This window comes from Nilaparvata lugens, chromosome 12 (assembly GCF_014356525.2).
Source record: "Nilaparvata lugens isolate BPH chromosome 12, ASM1435652v1, whole genome shotgun sequence".
Lineage (NCBI taxonomy): Eukaryota > Metazoa > Arthropoda > Insecta > Hemiptera > Delphacidae > Nilaparvata > Nilaparvata lugens.
This window is the reverse complement of record NC_052515.1, coordinates 5,686,331-5,709,518: the sequence shown is the minus strand read 5'-3', so window position 1 is coordinate 5,709,518 and position 23,188 is coordinate 5,686,331. Positions and strand designations below refer to the sequence as shown.

At 34.0% G+C, this 23,188-nt stretch overlaps 1 protein-coding gene across 2 annotated transcripts in view; it reads left to right on the top strand.

Moving 5' to 3' along the window:
- Positions 1-6,049: 6,049 nt before the first annotated feature.
- Positions 6,050-23,188, top strand: part of LOC111047976 (protein mesh) — a 33,510-nt gene continuing 16,371 nt past the window's right edge. Inside the window, exons 1-12 of one of the 2 annotated variants that reach the window (XM_022333819.2) lie at positions 6,050-6,535; positions 8,172-8,485; positions 9,871-10,052; positions 11,054-11,231; positions 11,792-11,929; positions 14,278-14,449; positions 15,332-15,443; positions 16,466-16,611; positions 16,959-17,152; positions 17,936-18,075; positions 19,174-19,455; positions 20,958-21,090. In XM_022333819.2, the coding sequence (XP_022189511.2) occupies positions 6,247-6,535; positions 8,172-8,485; positions 9,871-10,052; positions 11,054-11,231; positions 11,792-11,929; positions 14,278-14,449; positions 15,332-15,443; positions 16,466-16,611; positions 16,959-17,152; positions 17,936-18,075; positions 19,174-19,455; positions 20,958-21,090 (2,280 nt within the window). In that variant the 5' untranslated portion in view covers positions 6,050-6,246. The remainder of the gene's footprint in view (positions 6,536-8,171; positions 8,486-9,870; positions 10,053-11,053; positions 11,232-11,791; positions 11,930-14,277; positions 14,450-15,331; positions 15,444-16,465; positions 16,612-16,958; positions 17,153-17,935; positions 18,076-19,173; positions 19,456-20,957; positions 21,091-23,188) is intronic. The other variant, XM_039438794.1, reaches the window with a different exon arrangement.

Here is a 23,188-nt window from a genome sequence, read left to right as displayed (position 1 = left end):
CACAAAATATATACCGTATGTATGGATGTTCCCGTTTCACTGCCTGAAATACTGACCACGAGGATCAGTTCCAAAAGGGATATGTGAGTAGCTCACATGAGGACACTTGCCTTTGAAACTCCCCCCCCCCACCATTGTTGGTGTCATCACCCCCATTCATTTATCCTCCATTTTCCACACCTGTAGTCCACCCTTCATGGGGACCCCATTGACACATCCCCTCCTGTTTTCCCTCCATGAATGGCAAGGACCAAACTTTTTTTGTCTCCATTTTCACCCCATGACCATTTTCACTCCAACATTACTCTACCCCAAGGTTTTCTCAGTCAAACTATTCGACATACAACAATTTTGTTGTAAGGTGTTTGGGACAACCACTTTTTGTACCCATAATATTTTGGACTATAGAGCTCCGACATAGGAGAGGATGGCTCTTCCCAGGTAGAATCAGGTGTCTCCAACAGAAGATTGGGCATTGTTCTTCAACAGAAAGGCATCAACACATAGACACATAGCAAGTCTGTTTCAGGCCTAATCACCTATAATAATAATATTAATGTCTCTGATCTAAGAAAATGTGGCCCCCACTATATATGAATATGTGTCGGGATGCCACTAATTTTGCTATTGTTTAAGATTTTATGCTAAAAGTAAAAAATTCTAATGAAGATACATCTTGCAAGTCATTAGAAGTTCATGAAAACCACATCTATATACACAAATTTAAAAAAGAAAATTGATAACCTAAGATGTAGAAATTTTATAAAAATTCAACATAAAAACATTTATAATACTCATGGGAAAAAATCATTAAAATGTAGAAAATAAGAATGAAACAGTATGGAAAATTTTTCATAGAACTATATTGTTCTCCATGATTGATTCTATTGGACAGGAGCCAGTTTTTTGTTTTCGATTTGAATGAATTGATTGGAACTGTTTCTCAATAGCTATTGGCAGTTTATTGAAAATTTTTGGTCCTAAATATGTGGCTGACCTCTGAGCAGCTGATGTTGTCATCCTGCGAATTGCCAAGTCCATGTTCCTTCTGCGTGTTCCTTGCGGGTGATTCAAATTGATGAAGAATTGTGGGTTCTTTCTGGTGAATGTTAGAAGTCTGTGAATGTAAATCTGTCTTATGCTAAGGATGCTGAGCTCTGAGTATAGTAGTACTGAAGAGAAGAGTGTATGTTTGCGTCCTATTATCCTCAAAATTAGCTTCTGAACCTTGAAGATAGTATCGATCTTGCAGAAATTTGTAGCTTCCCAGGCCAAAATGCCATATCTTACTATGGACTCGACTATTGCATAGTAAACATTTTTCATCATGTCTATTGATAGTAGCTGCCTGAGTTGGATGAATTTGTAAATTAATTTTCTGATTTTAGCCGTTTGATGGAAAATGTGTTTATCTCAGTGAAGTAATTATTCATCTATTATGACTCCTAAATATTTTATATTGTTTGTGCGCTCTATTGAAGGACAATTACAATTAAAAATAGAATCTTCATTTTGTTCCGGTTACCTTGTAACTGTCGTAGATGTATTGTACGTTGCCACCTGTAAGCGCTGCCCTATTTGGCTAGAGATCTTTATTCTGCTGCGTGTCTTTCTTGTTGAAACAGGTTTGTGTTATTTCAAATGTATCTTGAATCTTGACAACATAACCATTCACTAAAATACAATACACTCAATCTCGGAAAAACCGTTCTCTTAAAAAACCAATCAATTTATGATTCTGATTTGATTTCAGATCCAGAAACTTTACCCATAGAATCTATTATTGTTGAAATTTATAGAAAATTTTACTGTATATAGCTCTTATTATTATTATTATATTATTATTATTATTATTATTATTATTATTATTTATTATTATTATTATTATTATTATTATTATTAGTATTATTATTATTATTATTATTATTATTATTATTATTATTATATTATTTTATTATTATTATTATTATTATTATTTTATTATTATTATTATTATTATTATTATATTATTATTATATTATTATTATTATTATTAGTTTTATTATTTTATTGCTACATATTGCTACACAATACAATTAAATGAATTGTTATCAATTAATTTTTTTTCTACTCAAGATTGACAACTATTTTTCTTTTGATATGATTTAAATTGAAAATGATTTATTTTGGGATCACTAATTGATTATATCAATGTACTATTTCTATGGTTTTTTTTTAATATAATGTATAAAACTTGGCTCCTCCAGTCAAACCTTCTTTAGAAGGTTTTGGAGAATTTATATTTCGTCTGGTTTATAATATTTGTAATTTTCCACTGAAAGGGAATCTTCTTATCTTTTGTTATTCTTGCTTTTTTCTATTATTCTTCATTTGTTTTGTTTGTAAGATTTCTTTTTATAAGTGTATTTTTCATTTTTGTTTGTTATATTTTCTATAATAAACTCACTTCTTCTGGGGTTACCAGGACGAAGGAAAAAGGAAAGAATTATTATTATTATTATTATTATTATTATTATTATTATTAGTATTATTATTATTATATTATTATTATTATTATTAATAATAATAATAATAATAATATTTGAAGCTTCCTATATTAGAATTGATAAATTCATAGGATTATCATTTGATATATTATTCAAAACTAAGTTATTTTATGCATTGAACATTGTCATTCCTAACCCAATCGATAGACTTTGTTTTGTTATTAATTATTATTCAAATCTTTTCTTGGGTATGATAATTTAATCTCAAAAAATATTAGAAATACCATACTCATATTCTAGAATAATGAAGCTTTATTGGAATTAAAAGATTGTAATTTATATTATTATCCATCTCAATAATTTCTTGATCGTTGTAAATAATAATTTGATCCAATCATCAATGAATTTCGTTGATAAAATTAATTTAATCTATTGAATTGTTATTGTTTTTAATTCAGGACAAATTTTTCTGTGTTATTTATCTGGAACAAAATGTATGGAACACTATCAATCTGTTTAAGCGTATACCAATGTAATTTTGAGTGAAAGTAGAACAAATTTTTGTCCTAGGTTAATATTTACTGTAAATTTTCAAAAGTAGCTTATAAGCTATCATAAGTTTCTAGCTTAGGATATTTATAGTGGAAAAATATTTTGATAAGCATATGTATATCGCATTTAAAATGCATTTAATTATTTATCGAGTATATAGCTCTACAATAGTGGATATTTTTGCTAGATTGGCATCTAGAATATACTTTGGCAAATTATTAATTACTGTAGATGTTAATATTTATGGCTGTGTTAATATAAATTCGATTGTATAAAAGTACTTGGTGTTTCTTTGAATGATACCCGTCTTGCAATTTAACCGATTTTTATTATGTTCAATGAAAATGATTACCTATCTTTGATTAGTAGGCCTACGCTGTATAACAGGTCTTGAAAGTAACTTACTGTGGAAGCATCAGTGTAAAATTCACATTCGGAGTTGGTGAAAATTATGGAAACAGCTTGATATTCCTTTATATGGATAGAATTTGACTGTAGGTTTCATTTGGGATCCTATTCGAATTAAAAAATTACCTTTCTGTGGCTTCAAAATTTTGACCATCATCTTGGCTCCAACATTTTTAATCCAACTTCATTTTTTTATATGAGAAGGTTGTCATATTAATACATGATTTCGAAACAGAATTTCGAGAGAAAATGAATGGCGAAAACCGCACATCCATATCTCAAACCGCTTCAAATTTATTCACATTTAAAAGTGAAATTTGATAGATTCGATTTTCAATATAGCTACTCATTTTTATACGAGTATCTTTGAATGTTTGAAACGGTTTGAGATATCGATGTGCGGTTTTCGCCATTCATTTTCTCATGAAACTCTTTAAAATAAATATAGAGCTGTTTCAATAGTATTCACCAACCCTGTAGAGGTTATATAGTATAAGCTAGAAGTTCTACTCTTTCTTCCTCTGTTATCAGTTTTTTTTAGGATTATACATGAGCCATAGGTTCGTGATTGGGTAATGAAAGATAGTTAAAATTGGTGGATGAGTAAATTTACAGTTTTTTCATAGATTTTTCATCGACATTTTCAGGTAGCTGCCAAAATACTGAGAATTTATCCTGCGGATCATTAGGCAGAATCAGCGGAACAGAGTGCAATGTTGCTTATCGGATCTGATAGGCTATAAATGACATGCTAATCGCAGGGTCTATTGCTTACCTTAAATAACAACAGTATTGCAATAATTTCAACATTTCATGAGGAGATGAGTCTGTAGTATAGTCCCAATCAATACTTATATTTTTTGTAAATCATTGAATGAATCAATAAAATACTCTAATTTTTGGATAGTAGAATCATCGAATTTCCATCTAGCTGTTAACCCTGTTGTCAATATTTGCAGTAGCAGAGGTCTTCGGGGTGAATTATCGCATTTAATTAGGATTTTCGTTTGATAATAATAATTAATAAAATACCGTACTCATTGGTCCAGGTTTAGAGTCTAGAAAATTTCAAAAACAGAAGTCATTAACTCTCAATTTCAATTAGCATTTTTGTGAATAAAACCGATGACAGAAAAAATGATGACAATTATTTATGAGAGCTTTTAAACAGTTTTTTAATTTGAAAAAATATGTCTAATAATATGAGCGTGAATGGTTGTCCAAGTCTGTCGTATTATCTCACAGATCCCACACATAAGCGCCGTACTATCGGTTCTCCTGTTGGAACGGTGTCCCCTTGAGGACGGTTCTACTAACGTACAGTTATGAGCTTCAAAATCACTTTTCGATGGTTCGTAACCCACTTAAGATAATCGTCAATCAGTCTCATCAATCGGACCAATCATCATCATGCCTCCGATTACTCACACACAAACGTGTCCTTGACAAAAATAAAATTAAAATAAGTACAGACTAGATCTTGATAGGCAAAGATAATTGCAAAAACTCTCAAACATGAATAAGCATTATTTATATGGAAAGACAATGGAAGAATACAATAGGAACTCATTACAAAACTTCATTCAAAACTTCAAAATTTGAGCTTCATTCAAAACTTCATTCATTACATCCTATTATATTAAACGAGCAATTTCTGTATTTTTATATCTGGTTACTTATCTGGTTATTTAAGTTCAACGGATCTCGAAAACGGCTCTAACGATTTTCACGAAATTTGGAACAAAGTATGTTTATTATATAAAAATTTGATTGCACTAGGTCACAACCTTGGGAAAACTCGCTGAACGACATTTTAAAAGAATAATTTATCCTTGGCTGAAACAGCTGTGGATAGTAAAAAAGTGAGTATCTGAAAAATCAAAATATCGCATCCCCGAAATTCATAAGATGACATATAGCCAGCAGGCTGTGAAATATAAACACGATCATTTTAAAGAATAATTGTATTCTATTTATCAATAAATAATAATAACTAGAATTAAGCTTGGTGCCCCGATATTATTAAATAATGATCATGGGGTTCATGACTTGGTCATAAATATTCGACTTACGTCAGTCAATTTTCCGAATCTCTTCCAGAATCGTGTATTCAAACTAACTAGTATTTGATGAAAAACGGCTCTCAAAGATTTGACCAGATATATGATTCTATAATAGGGCTCTGAGCAATATTTTTTATTTAAATAACTCACTATTTTCAGTCTGGTGATTCCAATTTTTTCAAACAAAACGAAGAAGTCAAGAATTGTCATGATAGAAAACAACTTTAAAAAACTTGACCGGATTTATGACTGTGTTATAGGGCTCTGAGCAAAATTTTTATTCAAATAACTCTCACTATTTTCAGTCTAGTGATTCAAATTTTTCAAACAAAACAAAGAAGCCAAGAAGTGTCATCCTTTTTTGGGATCAGCTCTTATCAGCTCACTTCTCGATTTCATTAGCTTACAGTAATGAATCAGACAACTTTTACGAAAAAATACTGTGAGAAGTCAAGAGGTTTCCGTAGTTTGTCATTCACTTATCTAGTTCACACTTAGGTGTGTCCCCTTGATAAGCGAACCTTTCGTCATATTAAACACTTGTTCATCCAAATACCTTTGGCAGGTGTGACTGTAGTTTGGAAACTTTATTTGTGTCATCTCTCTCGATTCAACATGTTTTTTGTGCTCCATAAAAATTTCCTTCAAACAGTTATCGATGTTTAAAACTTTTGTTGAAAATGTCTCTTTCATTTTAGAACTCATAGCTCTAGACATTTTTGTAGTGTGTGTTAGAAATGTCTAAATCAGTGTGTATTTTAGTTTCATGTTTTTGTACCTCTATTTTTAAATCGAATATAGTTGCTAGTGAAGTGGACAATGTTTTGAAAACTGTAAGTAGTGATTTTATTGAACTGAACGAACCCAGTTTTCTCAGCAATGAAGCCTATTCGAACGTTTCGCGAGTGAAGAAGCAGCAGGGAATCTATTTCCCCAGCAACAGGGAGCCTCTGGAAGTTGGCGATCTAAATTACAATGGAAACGGCTTCCAAAATTATAATCCGCGAATGAATTCTCCCCAAATGTGTAAGTAATCTACGTTCTATATCCATATCAATCAATTTTACTTTACTAAAGAAGAATCAGATCTTCATTGAACATCAACAATATTGAACGAACTAACTCAGTACTCAGATTTTTACCGAAAATTTCACACTCAACACTATAACAACTGAAACAATCCTAGGGAGATGCTTAAAATAATGAACTAATACGTGAAATTGACAATTCACTATAATTGTGAAGAGAATATTATGCTCTATGAGCTCATAATTAGCACGGATCTTTTCAATGAATCATTAAAAATTTATAAGGCCAAAAAGATGAAAATATCGTTGCCGGAAGGGTTTCTTCACAATTTGAAACCTTAGAGCACATACCTAGAAAACTATGAGAGATTATAGAAAAATGTTAAGGTGCGTACAGACTCTCGCTCTGCTCCGCAACCGAACGTCACTCCAGCAGAGCGATTGATGATCGACCGGCGAGCAAGAGTGGTTCGACCGGGGAACGCGAGAAGATCTAACATCTTCCGTAACGTTCATGATGGGTGCGTGGAAGGAGCGACTGTGGTACGATGGTGGTACGAGGGCGGTACGAGAGAGGAGCGTGCTCGGTGCGGGTGGAAGCGCGAATATCTGTACGCAGCTATACAGTTAAAACTTGTAGACTAATTTGTAAGCTCTAATTTTGTATTTGACAAAATTTTCCGAAAGACGCATATTGTTCGAGATATATGCAAAAAACAAAATATGGTACCACCCCCACCCCCTTAGCACAGGGGGTAGGAGTGTGATCTTACTCCTATGTTAACCCCCTTACTATCCTTAAAAGAGCTGTGGGGTCAAAAATTGTGTTCCAAACGTCTCCCTCTATACCTTTTTCAAGAATTCGTTGCCTGGAATATAATTCGTTTATTATTATTAGAAGTTAAATACCCCAGAAAGATTCTGAATGAGTGATAGAATGAATAAATCTTTATAAAATTGAGAGAATTTTCTTAATTTGAAAACTATGTAGGCCTATCGGGTAGGCAAGTCTATGGGATAGTCAGCAGTGACATTACAAATCGCAGAGATAATAGAAAAAATATAAAGCAGTGGGAATTGATGGATACAGTAACATAATAATAAAAAATATCAGAGAACAAATTAAGTAACCATAAGATTTTAATAGAAGTAAGGATAATTTTTATTACTGTATAATATTCATTTCAAATATCCCATGAAAGCTATACAGTATAAATAGAACTACAGTTGTAATATCCCAGCATCAACTGCAATTTCTAATAAATCTTCCATCTTTGAAAATTTCTTACTTTGAAATCGACGATTTTAAGGCAGACCTGTGCGATAGCAGTAGTGATTGAAAAACGAACATACTATTTGAATTTTATCTTTGCAGACATTCATATAGTTTACAATTTTATCATTTAATATTTATATTAATTCATATCTTCTTAGAATGTATGTATGTATTCAGGGCTAGGTACTTGTTTTTATTCATAAAATAGCATTTAAGTACCTTTTTTGAAATTAATATAAAATAATATTAAATAAAATAATGAATAATTTGTGATTTTAATCTATTATTTTATATTAATTTCAAAAGAATGGTACTTCAATGCTATTTTATATAATTCAATTTATATATTTTTTTGCAGACATGAACACCGGTGGTAACCGCTACATACCGCCCTCCTACCTGGGTCGTCAGGGTCAACAAGGGTTACCCCCCAACTTTAACCCGAATATTTTCGGAATTCCGCCGCCCGGGCCGCCCATAGTATTCGACTACGTGCTAACAGCTGACCGACTGAAACTGATTCGCAGCAAACTGATGTATCCCTACTCAGACACGGGCGGAGATGACGGTTATGGCGACTGGCAAAAAGACATACACGACTCCACACCCAAGATTCACAAAAACTTCAATTTTCAACTGCCGTTCTTTGGATTTCGCTACAACTACACACGGGTAGGTGAACAATTTATACACATTCTTTTCATAGATTTGTATAATAGTAAAGCCTTTATTTCTAACGAATTCCTGCAAACTTTTGAGCACTCACATGAGAATCAATGGTATTCTTTCTTTGCCCAGCAGAGATGAATAGATAGATGAATTATTATAGAAATTGCAAGTGACCTCTTAATACGTTAGATATAAAAACAACTAGTCTCGAGCACACAAGTAGTCATATCAAAGCACTTTACTAGACTTCATTTTAACAAATTAAAATTATAACAAGTGCCGTGGGCGAAGTTAAGGCAATAAGAGAGCAAGTTAACCCACAGAGGAGAGATTTATTGGAAAATAGATTTAAAGTGTTGAGTGTTAACAGATCGATTCAATTTCAAATTATGCATTGATGCATTACAAATATTATGCATTACAGCTGAATTCAATAGTTACATAGACACAAACTCAACTAAATGCACAAATAGCCTACTACAGAAAACAGCTCAGCATACATAAACTCAGCATACCCACTCAAATTAAAAACAAAAAACAATTCAAGACAACACAACAACTTTACAACTTAAACAATCATTAGAATGGAAGAAACCTGTGAAATGTTGAATTGAGTTGTGTTGTGTACCTCTTGCATGATGATATATTAAGTATTGTAGGCTTAGATCTCATCTGTAAAGTTACGTATTGTGTAAAAAAGTGTAAATTTAAAGTATTGTGCTCACTATAACCTTAGTGTCCGGTTTCCCATTAGGGAACTTTTGACTATATAGCCTACGGCGAGGTGGAACTACCCTTGGGTCTCCACACCATTCAAAGCCATACGCTAATAATAATAATAATCTCATCTGTGTGTCTGTGTTATATTATGTCCTATGTTATAAATTTCAGCTGTGTTGCATTGAAGTGGAATTTGGTATCGAGTATTCTGTGTTGGATTGTATTGTAATATGTTGTGTGTAGTGTTGGCTGCAGTTTTGTTCTGTAGCAGCCTATAGCCTATGTCATGTTGATTTGAATAGGTTATTTTATTGTTTGTACCAAGAAATATAAATTACAATTTTCACCGGCAAATTTATCACAGGGAAAAATACAAAACAATACGAAGAAAAAAAATTAATTTCCATTGCATTAAATTCAGTTGTATTGTCTTGAGTTTAGTAACGTTTTGTTTCACAATGGGAGCAACAGGTAAAAACCCAAATATGCTCCCTTGAATTTTAGTGAATGTTAGTTATCCTGAGTTGAGTATCCATGTTATTATAAAATAAGTAATACCAAGTATTTAATAAACCCCTGCTGTTAACAGATTAGAATAATAGACAAATAAACTTTTTATGTGATTGTGTGTATCATTATCATCAACCAAAAATTTTCTCATGTTGCAGCTTTCGATGCATGGATTCCTGGAGTTCAGTGACCCTCCAGAGCACTACACTTACCCGCTCGTTTTCCCCAACCGTGATTGGCCCAAGAAAAACGATCCAGCCTTCATCGGAATATTTTTTAGCAAGTGCCGTATTGGTGAGAAACGCGAGACAATCGATCCAAGACCTGGAGTTTATTTTAGGTAATAATTAATCAATAAAAATCGGATGTATAGTCAGAATAATACTCTAATTCACGTTTTTGAACTTATTGGATATACAACCATATAGAGTATATAGGTACTCTCTGTACCTACTTTGATAAATTTGTACTCCGACGATTCATAGATTCATACTTTTTGTTTATCTATGATACAATATATCGAATTTGTCAATCACTATTTCTTCATAATGAGGAAATATCAGTACTCTTCCTCCATTTAAAAAAAAACATTGATCAAACATTTATTGTAAAAAATGAATGAATTTTATTTGATTTGTTACAAATACTATATTATTTACATAGTGTACTCAACACATGATAGTCTATCTGATGAAAATATTCATATCTGCCAACCTTCAATGAAATATATTATATATCTAGACTTTTCAACTTTCTATCTAATCTATTCAAACTTTATCAAACAATAGTTGATTTCTCTATTTTCACTGTCATTTTGTAGATGAAACATAATCTACTTTTTGGACTACACGGTTCGGTAGTGTATGAATCAAAATTCGGGGAAGGAACAGTTTTGGGCTGTGCCTGTTCGTTCTCCCCCAATCATTTCAATGAATTGTGTTCTGTGTATCATTGCAGACGAACCACAATCTCATGTGGGATGTGGGACCGACATACCATAGAACAATAATTCGACTAACGTAGAGAGTCTTTTCTTTCACTCTACATTTGAGAAAACGATGATTAGTGCGATTGTGGTACAGAAGCTAGGGGAAGCGTGGTACTCAAACCAGTGCTACCACAATCGCAAGGAAAATAATCGCTACCACAGCGCGCAACGCCATGTGGAAGTACTAGTTCCACTGCCATGCCTGCCAATGCATTCCATATGCGCTGCGTTTGTGGTACCACAGAAAGAAAATAGTAGCTCCCACATCCCACATGCTATCATGTTCGTCTGCTACCAGCCTTAATAAATAAATAAATTTTGATACTCATTTATTCATTTTTCTTGAACCATAGACTGGAGAGAGATCTAATGGCTCGCACAGACCAAGAAGGCGTGGAGATGAGAGAGAGGTTGAAAGCCGATTTGAAGGAAGGTGTGGTAGGTGCCGACAACTTTATTCCCAAACACGCTGTAGTTGTAACATGGAAGAACATGTCCTTTGCCGGAGGAATCGATAACTCTCTGTACATCGTGAGTAACATTCATTCAATTCACACTTCATACTATGATATAATAATTTTTTTATGACTGTATTATTAGTCTGCATGAGATTCCAAAAATAACTTAGGATGTTTGAAATTTTATTAAACTCACTCTTCAAACAATGGCATAATTTCTATTTTTTTATAATTATAATTGGTATAAGCCTGCATGAGATTCCAAAATATAACTTACGATGTTTGACATTAAATGAAATTCACACTTCAAACAATGGCATAACTATTTTCTATAATTTTAATCAGTTTGCATGCAATTGCATGCAATCAGTCTGCATGATTTGTAATTATATCAACAAATAAATAAATAAAATTCTAAGATAAATAATGTCAAAAAATATAATTATGTCCTCATGAGATTTTAAGATATAACTTACTATGTTGCTTATATGAATTCTGATAATCAATAAAATGATTCATATCACCAACAATATTGTGTATTTCTGGATTTTCACAATAAAGCTCCTTTAAATTGACAAGGTTCACACAGATTTTATTATTTCTAAGAAATATATAGTAATGTTTTATTTACAGACAAATACGTTCCAATTAGTATTGGCCACGGATGAGGTATTCACTTATGCCATATTCAATTATTTGGACCTGCAGTGGACAAGTCATACAGAGGCGGGAGGGGATACAACTGGTGGGGAGGGAGGAACTCCTGCTTTTGTGAGTTAAAATCAAGTATTATATTTATCAAATTCTATTATCATCAATTTCATTTGTATTTACAATCTATTATTATTTCTATTCCAATAATAATAATATCTGTATGGCATTTATGGGTGGGGAGTTCCTGACGGAAGTTCCACATCGTCTGAATATATCATTTTTAAGCCGTCAATGGGCCTTACGACTTTCATACTTCAGCCGAGACCAACAGTTTTACGTGCCCAGTATTTTTTTTATAATTTTACAATATCAACTATTAGTAATTATTTAACGCTTCAAGTAAAATAATAAATTGTTTATTGGGTTGCATTAATTCTCTTTATGTGTATCATCCTTTCAGTAATTTTCAATAATGATTTAATTCATTATCATCAACATCATCAATTCAATAATGAGTTATCCTTCTTGTATCCAGCAGCTGACACATGTGGCAAACCCAACTTATCTTGGTGTTCAATTGGACAGAAGCCTGACATTCAAAGCTCACTGTGAAAAAACGAAAAAGAAGGTCAACTCCAGAAATGCACTCTTACGCAAGCTAGTTGGGTCTGCCTGGGGTGCTGATGCTCTCACCCTGCGAACAACAGCCTTAGCCCTGTGTTTCTCCACTGGTGAATATGCTTGTCCTGTGTGGGGTCGCTCAGCCCATGTTAAGAAGGTAGACGTGGCTCTCAACGAAAGCTGCCGGATTGTGACTGGCTGCCTAAAACCAACTAAAACTCACTACCTCTACCAACTGAGTGGGATAGCTCCTCCATCAATCCGGAGAGAGATAGCAGGTAGGGCCGAGCGAACTCGTCAAGCTAATGATGAAAGGCATCCAATGTTTGGCCATACCCCTGCAATTCACCGTTTGAAGTCCCGTCGCAGCTTTCTAACAGAGACACAGGAGCTGGGCTCCTCAGCACCACAAGAAAGAATTCGACTCTGGCATGAGGGTGCAGATGCCACTGACTCAGTGCTGAGGGAGCAACTGCCAGCAGGAGCAGAGCTACCGTACAGTAAATGGAAAACTCTGAACCGCCTTAGAGCAGAGTGTGCTTGCACTAAAGAAAACCGCACTACTTGGAGGCAGATTGATGATCCTTATTGTGACTGTGGAGACATCCAGTCAGATGACCACCTCCTAAAGTGCCGTCTTGCTCCAGCATGCAATCGACAAGACCTCTTTAATTTTAATGACGAAGCTGCTATAACAGTGGATTACTATTCTAATTTAGGCATATAATACAAGTATAATCACCTGACACGAACGAACGAACGAAGTTATCCTTCTCAAACTATAGAAAACATATTTTCTCAATAAAGAACAGACTCATCTCCACACACAGGCTTTTAAGCCTTCGTGGATGAGACACATGTTAATTTTTATTTCTCTCTTCACATTCTAGTATCATAAGGATTATTATGTTTACATTGTACAATTCTTATTTTGACCAAGTGTGATTTACTACAACATATTAGTGTACATGTTGATTCATTCGAAATTGTAAAATTGTGATGCATATTCAACTCTGTATTTAGCTTATTTCATTCAATAAATGAATTTGAATACAGTCCAGAAGATATTAGTTCTACTAATACTGTATATTTTCATAATAATTATAGCCTCTTACATCAAGTTTTAAGACTAAAATGACGACTTGCAGACTATAATACAAGGAAGGAAGCACTGACCGGTAGAGAAAAACTAATTATACTCCTTGTACTATTTCTCCTTGTAATAATTGTGAAAATATGAAATACTCACTGACAATGACTGTGTTGACAACGAATCCCATGCGATTCCAGTCAGTGAGTGAATATTAATTATTTATCACAATTATTACAGTCTACAAGTCATAATTTCAGTGTTAAAACTAGGTACTTGATGAAACATAATATAACAGTTTGTAATGGATAAAGAAATTGAATTATATCATAGAGAAGATATAGAATAAGAAGAAAAGAATAGTGATAATAACCGTAAGCAAGGTATAGCAAGAATACATTTCTAGGTACCTTGGTCTTTAGTAATTGGCTTGAGTTGACAAGAAATGGGCTTGCAATATTCGGAACATAAACGACTATACTTTTCTCTATAATTATATTGATTTTCATCTTTAATTTTTAGCAATCATAAGATTCATATTTTTATGTCCCAACTATATTCCATCAGTTCTGCAATGATAGGCCTAAAATGTTTATTTATCAATTGAATTAAATTAAAACGAACTCTATTAACATTATCCAAATACAAAAATTGAATGAAAAACTTGGAAAATAGAACAGAAATGACACATCAATTGACTGGAAATGTAATTTTTATTTTATAATTTTATATTATTATTATTTTACAATTGCAGGTAGGATTTAACGCAGGCAATGGGACCAGAGCTTACGAGTACAAGCCCTATTCACAGGCATCCACCATTCGCGATTTGACCGGCAGAGGCTACTGGGGAAACAATAACACCGGAAGACACATTTTCAGAATTGATGAGAACATACTGCCAGGAACTTGCAACAAAGATATTGGTATTTTTTTTAGATTAGTGACTAATACTCTAACTACATTATTCCCTATTTTTGGAATAAGATACCTGTTAAGAATTGATGAGAACATTATACCTGGAACCTGGAACAAGCAACAAAGATATTGGTAACGATTGAGTGTAGGCTAATTACTTAAAATACGCCAAGAAAACTCAATTTTGAAAAAATCATCTAATCTTATGAGAAGGGATTAGAAACAATTATAGATAACGTTGCATATTTATTTATTCATTTATTGTACAAAACACTATCATAATATAATATATGTATCTTGGTTTAAGTGCAGTAGCATATACTTATATTTATTTTTTGTATTTTGTTTTTGGCAAATAAATTCATTCATTCATACAAAAAAAAATTATAAATCAATAATACAAAAACTAGGCTGAGCCTTTTCTATTTCTCTCCAAAAATGTTTACAGAATTTTAATGTTAGATATAATTATTTCATTCCATGCCAAAGTGTCTTTTACAAGAAGACATAATGAATCATGAAATAATGAATTTTCTAGATGCTTTCGACGGTTCAACCTTCCAGTACTTTCGGCCCAGATACTTTCAGTCCTCGTAAACTTTACAACTCAGCAAACCCGAAACTATCATGTGTATGGTGCGATGCAGGTCACAGCTCAAAGCTATTTTTTTGTTATTATCTGTTTTCAAGATTCAACCTAACCTGGAAATCCAGGTGTCTAATCTGTTTACTAATTTTTGAAACCCCAGTTTCAGACCGAAAACTATTTGTTTAAATCCATAATAAGCTAAAGAATCACATTATTTCGTTCAATCTTACCTACATTGTTATGTCTCAAATTTAGTATACTGCATTTTTCAATTGAAATAACGTTCTTTTTGTATTTTAAGCTGGCACACGCCTGAAGTTAACATTTGCTCCAGAAAGTGGTAATATGCTTGGAGGAACAGCGGTCAATATTACAGGACCATGCTTCAAGCCTGACACTAAAATTAGATGCAAGTAAGTAACTTATTAATTCATTTCATTCATCAATTAACTTAAAATATCGGGGCACCGAGCCTCGCACGTTATTTTTATTTATTGATAAACAGAACACAATTCTCTAAAACGTGTTTATATTTCACAGCTGGCTATACGTCATCTTATGTAATTCGGGCATGCGATATTTTAATTTATCACATACTCACTTTTTTACCATCCACAGCTGTTTCAGCCAAGGATGGATTATCCTTTTAATGTCGTTCAGCGAGTTTTCCCAAGGATGAGACCTAGTGCAATCGAATCTTTATATCATAAACCTACTATGTTCCAAATTTCGTGAAAATCGTTAGAGTCGTTTTCGAGATCCGTTAAACATAAATAACCAGATATAAAAATAATCAGATATAAAAATAGCCAGTTATAAAAATAGCCACATATAAAAATAGCCAGATATAAAAATAACCAGATATATAAATACAGATATTGCTCGCTTAATATAATAGGATATTTTTTTTTAATTAAATAAGTTGATTATTTTTTACCTACTCATAAATTGAAAGATATTTAATTTCATTTATTGATAATCATAATTCACAAATCATGATAATATAGGCCTACAACAATATGTTGAGGAAAGATTAACAGATTAGCATACGTGGATGATCACATGCACGTATGTGCAAGTTCACGCGAGACGAGACCATGCATTGCCACGCGTGCAAATGGAGAACAAGATCTGGAAAGAGCCATATGGAATCACGTTGTGAGTTGTGAGTTGTGTCTGTAGCTGCTCAGTGTGAGTGTTTCTGTGGCTCTTCCCAGATTTTGCTTCTCATCTGAACGAATGGCCATGCATGATCTCACTTACACTTGCACATACATGTAACCAATGTGATCACACCCGTATGCTAATATTAGATTAACGTAGAGCCACTCTCTTTTTTGATTCAATTTCATGAGGCCCTATATAGAATGTAAAAAATATCTTTCAAAAAATCGATTATCATCTAGTTTCTATAATTTTGTGTGTTGGTTTACAGGTTTGATATAGAGAATGTGGAGGGTGTGGTTATTGATACAAATAGAGCCACTTGTGTCCAGCCGTTCCTGATGGCGCAAGGATATGTTCTATTTGAAGTTGCCATTGATGATGGCGCTTACAATTGGAAAGGGAAATATTTTGTCGGTAGGAATATTTTTTGTTAGATATTTTGTTGACCTCTGTCACCATAGCTCATAATATCAAATTTCATATTTTCGGCCTCCAGTCCAGCTGACGGATCAAACTGAAGGCCGATCTATTCATATGAAGGAGCATTCACTTATATTATTCATTTCAGCCATTAGCCTGGCTATTTTTTTTTAGTTTTTGATTAAATTTTCCTTCAATTTTTAGACTGAAGGCCAATCTCTTCATTTGGTTCATGCCCAATATTTATTGTAGCCTATCAATTAGCCTGGCTATAAGTTGAAAAATTTCTTGAAGTTTTAATTTAAAATTTCTCTTTTTATTCTTGTATTTCTAAATTCCAGAGACTCCTGCCACAGCAACCCAGAAAATTTTCTTTGAAACAAAAGCAGTTCACGAAAAATACCCCAAAGAAATAATGATTAGTTGGAACAAGTACAACTTGACTAGAAGTGCTAACGCCAATGTGAAAATTTCTCTATGGGGCTACAAGGAAACCACTATCAAACCGGAGTTGTTGTACATTGATCTTTTGGAGGTGAGTTTTATAAAACATAGAAAATGAGAAAAATGATTACCCGATAAACTAAATAAAATGTAAAGAACTGATATCAATTAATTTGATTTTAAATAGTGTGTTTTTTGGTCTACGAAATTTTCAAGTTCATTCAAAACTTGTTGACATTTTGAACAGTTTCTTTCAGATGTTGATTTTGAACATTCATGCTGATAATTTTTTTCTTGTTTGGCTTTGGACTGTGAATCAGCAATTGGACTTTGGCACATGGTACATAACCTATAGATTTGGAATGTTGTATAAATTGAAATGAGAACAGTTTTGGACATAAGGCTGTTGGGCGATTTCAAAAGTTATAACTGTAAAATATGATATGAATGAATAAATAAACTGGAAGTAGAAAGAAGATACATTCATTCATAAAATCAACACATAGGAAACAAAATGGATAAACTAAGAAACTTACCTCTCGGTTCATTCAAAAAAGCTTGGTCCCCATAAAGCCGTTGCAATTTCATATCTCTTCTGACAACCATTTATAGTGGAGATCAAAGAGAGGCCTAAATACTGTAGATTCCACTTTCTATTTGAACATTACTTAATATGTGGCTGGTAAAGTCACGATACTACAGTACAGTAAAGTGCTAAAATAAAAATTGTAATTGACAGTAACAGTGTTTTCATTCACAATAAAAATAGAGATTCTACAAATAGATAGAGTGAAGATGTGTTACTCAATAGATTGATATTGCAAATTTGAAATTAACTGATTTTATTGTTTTTTGTATTATTATTTTGTTTTAGGATAATGTTCCGAATACAGGATTATACAGAATCGATCCAAGTATGTACACACAGAGACGAAACTATGCTGTCAATGATCTGAGAGTCGGTTTCATTCACATCACCCTTAGTCAGGGCGATCAACCCCGTGGTATTGCTCCGTAAGTATCAGATATTTATTGGGGAAAAATTGTATTTTTAATAAATGAATAGAGTACGGTAGATCAATGGAGCACTCATGACTGAGTTTTGCTTTTTTCATTTATAATTTATTCATGATAATTATAATAATTTATTATAATCTACATTTATTGAAGTGCTTTTATTTTTTACATGTACATTATAACTATTTTCATAAAAAAAACTTCCCCAAGTTGACTAAACCCAATAGTTATTGTGTAATAACTACAACTGTAATTTTACGATAGAAAGAAAACACAATACACGAATATGAAATACGATATACAATATATTTTGGAATCCCCCTACTAAACTAAATATGTCGGGCAAATAGTAATACAGTATTCGTAATCTAAATATGAAGTAGAAAGGATTTTTTCAAACATAATTACGTAGTAATAATTAGTAACGTAATATTGTGCTCACTAACTTTAAATTGAAGAAATTAAGTGGAAACCTTTTGACGATAGGATGACAGCGAAAGTTGACTGTGGAAAGAACTCAGCTTATTTCTTTTTTCTGTGCTTATACCTTCTACCCAAACTCAAGACATGGATGGCGTTGAGCGCATAGCTTGCAAACTAACAAGGAGCTCCAAAACAACTGGTCCACTGGTACAAATTATATGAATATTATTGAACAATTCTTCCTCTTTGCAACTTTATCCTTATAATTAGACTTCGACTGATAGTTTTTCAGTTATTGACGTTTTTCAAAAATATCTAAAAACCTATAAACAGTATTTCAAAAACTAATAAGGTCGATATGAGACTTTTTTGTTGCAAGTGTCATGTAGACATTCGGCTGTTACACCTTCCGTGGGATTTTCTGAGTAAAAGAATGTTTCTTTCACTATAAAAGTTTCTTACACTTATGATTATAAAGAATTTAATTAAAAATAATTGTGAAAGAGAGTAATATCTTTCCAATTAAATATTTTTTTCATTTCTTTATTTTTCAACATAATTGCCAAAAAGGTTGAGGCATTTGGGACATTCTGTATGTATTCGTCTTTTATTTATGGTCCATCGAAGCCTGGAAAAAAGTGGCCCTCGTATGAAAGTTTGTACTGTTTATAGTGTGCTGTGGAGCCGGCCTATCCCGTTGGCGTGGTACTTTGCGGCGCAATGGGAGTCTATGTTCGGCAGCAACTGGGCTGATCGCATGTGCAATGATTGGCTCATGAACGACCGATATCTCAAGAACTTCGCGGCCGACATCCCACAATGCCCCTGCACCCTCGAGCAGGCCCTGGTCGACAAGGGACGTTTCATGCCCGACTACAGCTGTGATAGGGACTCCAACCCCGACTGCCAGTACCATAAGGGGGCCATTCATTGTGTCAGGACTGGATCGCCAAGGTAACCAATCTAAGATGGGAGATTTTATTAGAAATTGCAGTTTATTTCTTCATTCATTTACTTTTTACATTGTACTATTTTTTTTATCAAGATACATCTTTCATTATTTTTTTCACAAATTTATCTATTTCCACAACAGAATTTCACAGTATATTTCACGTAATTGATTCATTTCTCACATAGTCATTTCATCCAAGTCTCTATTCTTTTTAGTGAAACAGTGTTTGATGAGATGTAGTGTTATTTATTCATAGGTGTTGAAACAAGTTTGTGTTTTTCCAAATAGAAATTGTGATACCGGTAGTTAACTGCATCTTTTCATTACATATTTTTTCTTGTAGTAAATGTATGTAACATATCTGTTTTGAAAAACACAAATTGAATTCGTCAACCACTTTTATTATTACACTGTATACGGTAATCTACAGAGTGGGTGAAAAGTCCGAGAACGGCTCAATATCTCATACACAAAGGTAATTTGACGGTGGGTGTGATTGGGGATCCTACTCAAATTGGAAAAACTACTTTACAATGACTTTAAAAATTTGGTGCGCCATCTTGGATCCGCCATATTGAATGCAACTTAATTTTTTTAAATAGGAAGGTGGTCATGCGATACATGATTTCGATAGGGAATTTCAAGAAAAAATGAATGGCGGAAACCACATATCGATATCACAGACCGTTCAGAAGATATTCACATTATCAATCTGTACCATGCAAATGAGTAATGAAATACATGAGTGGTATTGATTAATAATGTGAATATCTTCTAAACGGTTTGAGATATCGATGTGCGGTTTCCACCATTCATTTTTTCTTGAAATTCCGTATCGAAATCATGTATCGCATGACCACCTTCCTATTTAAAAAAATAAAGTTGCATTCAACATGGCGGATCCAAGATGGCGTACCAGATTTTTAAAGTCATAGTAAAGTAGTATTTTCAATCCGAGTAACATCCCCAATCACAACCACCTTGGAATCACTTCTTCTTATGAGATACTAAGCCGTTCAATATGGCGGATCCAAGATGGCCGACCAGATTTTTAAAGTCATTGTAAAATTTTTCAATTTGAGTAGGATCCCCAATCACACCCACCGTCAAATTACCTTTGTGTATGAGATATTAAGCCGTTCTCGGACTTTTCACCCACTCTGTATAATATAATGAAGGAAAGAATTGGCTTATACACGTATGGCATAGGAAATTCACGATGTCGCATCATCAAGTCTGAACTACTTGACTGATAAACTTGAAATTTTGCATATAGATTCTCAATTTACCGAGGATGGTTATAGGCCTATTTAAAATTCTTCAGGATTTTATTAGGTCAAGTTTTCAGTCTGTTAAGTTCTTTATTAGACCCTAGCGGAGCACGGGTTACCTGCTAGTACTATATAGACAGAACCTGGTTTCGTGGCTTCACCAGTCACTTCTCCATTTGCTTTTTTTCTAATTTACTGTCCACCCAAAAGAGAATAAATTTTATGATTTGCAGCATGGAAGGTTCAGAACAGCAATGCTGCTACGACAAAAATCATAACCTGATGTTGTCCTACGACCAGCAGTGGGGCTCCAGACCTCGACGCTCCCACAATCTCGGCTATATTCCCTGGAATGAAGCAAACAAAGTAAGATTCGCCATTCACTTGATTTCAATTGAACTTAGTATTTAATTGGACTATATTATTTTATTTCTAATAAACTGAACACTGCATTCAGAGATGTAGAGTTTTCCATGATGGATTAAAAACTCAATATGCTGTCTTTTCTATTCAATGTTTAATCTTCACAAAACTCAGCGTTTCGCATCAAATATTTGTTCATTGATGTCGATAATTTAAAGAGATATTACTATTACTTGGAGACAGAGAGGCCCGATTCTCTTTCCTTCACTAATCACTCCCACTACCTAACAGCACTCTCCCTACTTTTGTGTCAGCATCCAATAGTGCGCAGCATGCTTACTCCTCCCCGCTACTCTGTCCATGCTACAAACTGTGGAAGGAGAAATCAGTTTTCCCTTATCATGTTAAAAGTAATATCTCTCGGACTTTAGTAATCAATCTATGAAAACCGAAGAAGTATACGGATTTTCTCATTATAAAATTAGGTGTTTGATCACAGTATCTATTGCAGTAAATCAATGTCGAGGTGATACCATCACTTATCTATAAACATTGAAACAATATGATTAGGATTTTTATTTATATTTGTGAACACTTCGATTTAAGCATACAAATAATAAAGCGTTCCAATCCGACTCATGTTCGATTTTTGTGTGGTGTGGAGTGGTAGTGGTGGCATAGGTCATATGACTGACATGTGAGGCTTGCAGCATTCAAGTCCGTTGTCTGTTCTGCTGTTATACAGTCATTCATCTGTATGATCCTTAGACCAGCTATAGAATAGACACGGCCCATTGTATATTCATACTGGAAGTCGATGAAGCCAACATCTACTGCCATATCTCCAAATCGTGACGTCAGCATCAGATAGAAAACTTTTCTGTAGAGTTTGTTTACATTGTATTCAGCCTTAGGAATGGGATGCAGTATGAGTTCCCTCCTGTAAAGCTCTTGGGCTTCCATCTTGATAGGAAACTTTCTTGGAGGGAGCATATACAGAGTGTCTGCTGCAGGTTGAACAGAGTCCTGTTTCTGCTGAGGAGCCTGAAGAGCTGTGTTCCCGAGGCATATCTCCGTATGAGCTACCATGCGTTCTTCCACAGAGCGATGTCATATGGCATCACACTCTGGGGTAGAGCTGCTGAGGTGGGGGCTGTCTTGCTGCTACAAAAAAAGGCTGTGAGAATTGTGTGTAGTGCTGGATACCTAGCCCCTTGTAGGCCACTCTTTGTTAAGCAGCGTATTTTGACTGTGGTTGGCCTCTTCATTTTCAGGTCTGTGATTGGGGCAGTTGGGGAGGTGGGTGTCCTGCCTACAAGGGGTGATGTCCATGGGCATAATACCCGTAATAGGAATAGGTTCGACCTCCCGTATTGCAGGCTTGGGAGAACGCTGGTTAGTTCGGCTTACATGGTGGGAAAGATCATCAACAAGCTACCCATTACATTGGGGACTCTGCCATTGGCAAGCCTGAGGAGAAGGTTGAGGCTGTTCCTTGAGGATCACCCGTTTTATGCGCTGAATGAGTTTTTCAGTTGTGAAAGTGCTGCTTTGGAGCAGTATTTTACTTGATGCCTGCTCTTGCCTTGAGTGCATGCTTTTTCTTTCATTTTTAATGACTTGTCTATCTGTGACCATCCAATGTGGTTCACATTATGGACAGAAACAGACATAATAATAATTGTTTTCCATTGCAGATTGTGTCTATTCTAGCGGGAGCGCAGCTGGAGTTTACCATTTTAATGAATAATAATTTACATCCTTCTGAAATAGACACAATCTGAAAGTTTTCTATCCGATGATGAAGTCACGATTTGGCGATATGGCAGTAGATGTTGGCTTCAGAGGCTGAACTTCCCAGCGTGTCTATTCTATAACTAGTCTAAGGTATGATCGGAGGGGAATCGCAATACTGCATGACAGGTGTGTCCCCGGTTTTTACTGCAATTTTAAAACCATTTTTTGAAATAGAATAGCAACCACGTTGAAGGTGCCAGTGGCTCTATCATATTTAATTTCCTGGTTCAAAATATGAACTGGTATGTGAATAACAAGTGGACTTTATAATTTGTAAACGATGTAGAAATATCTCTTCAGAAAT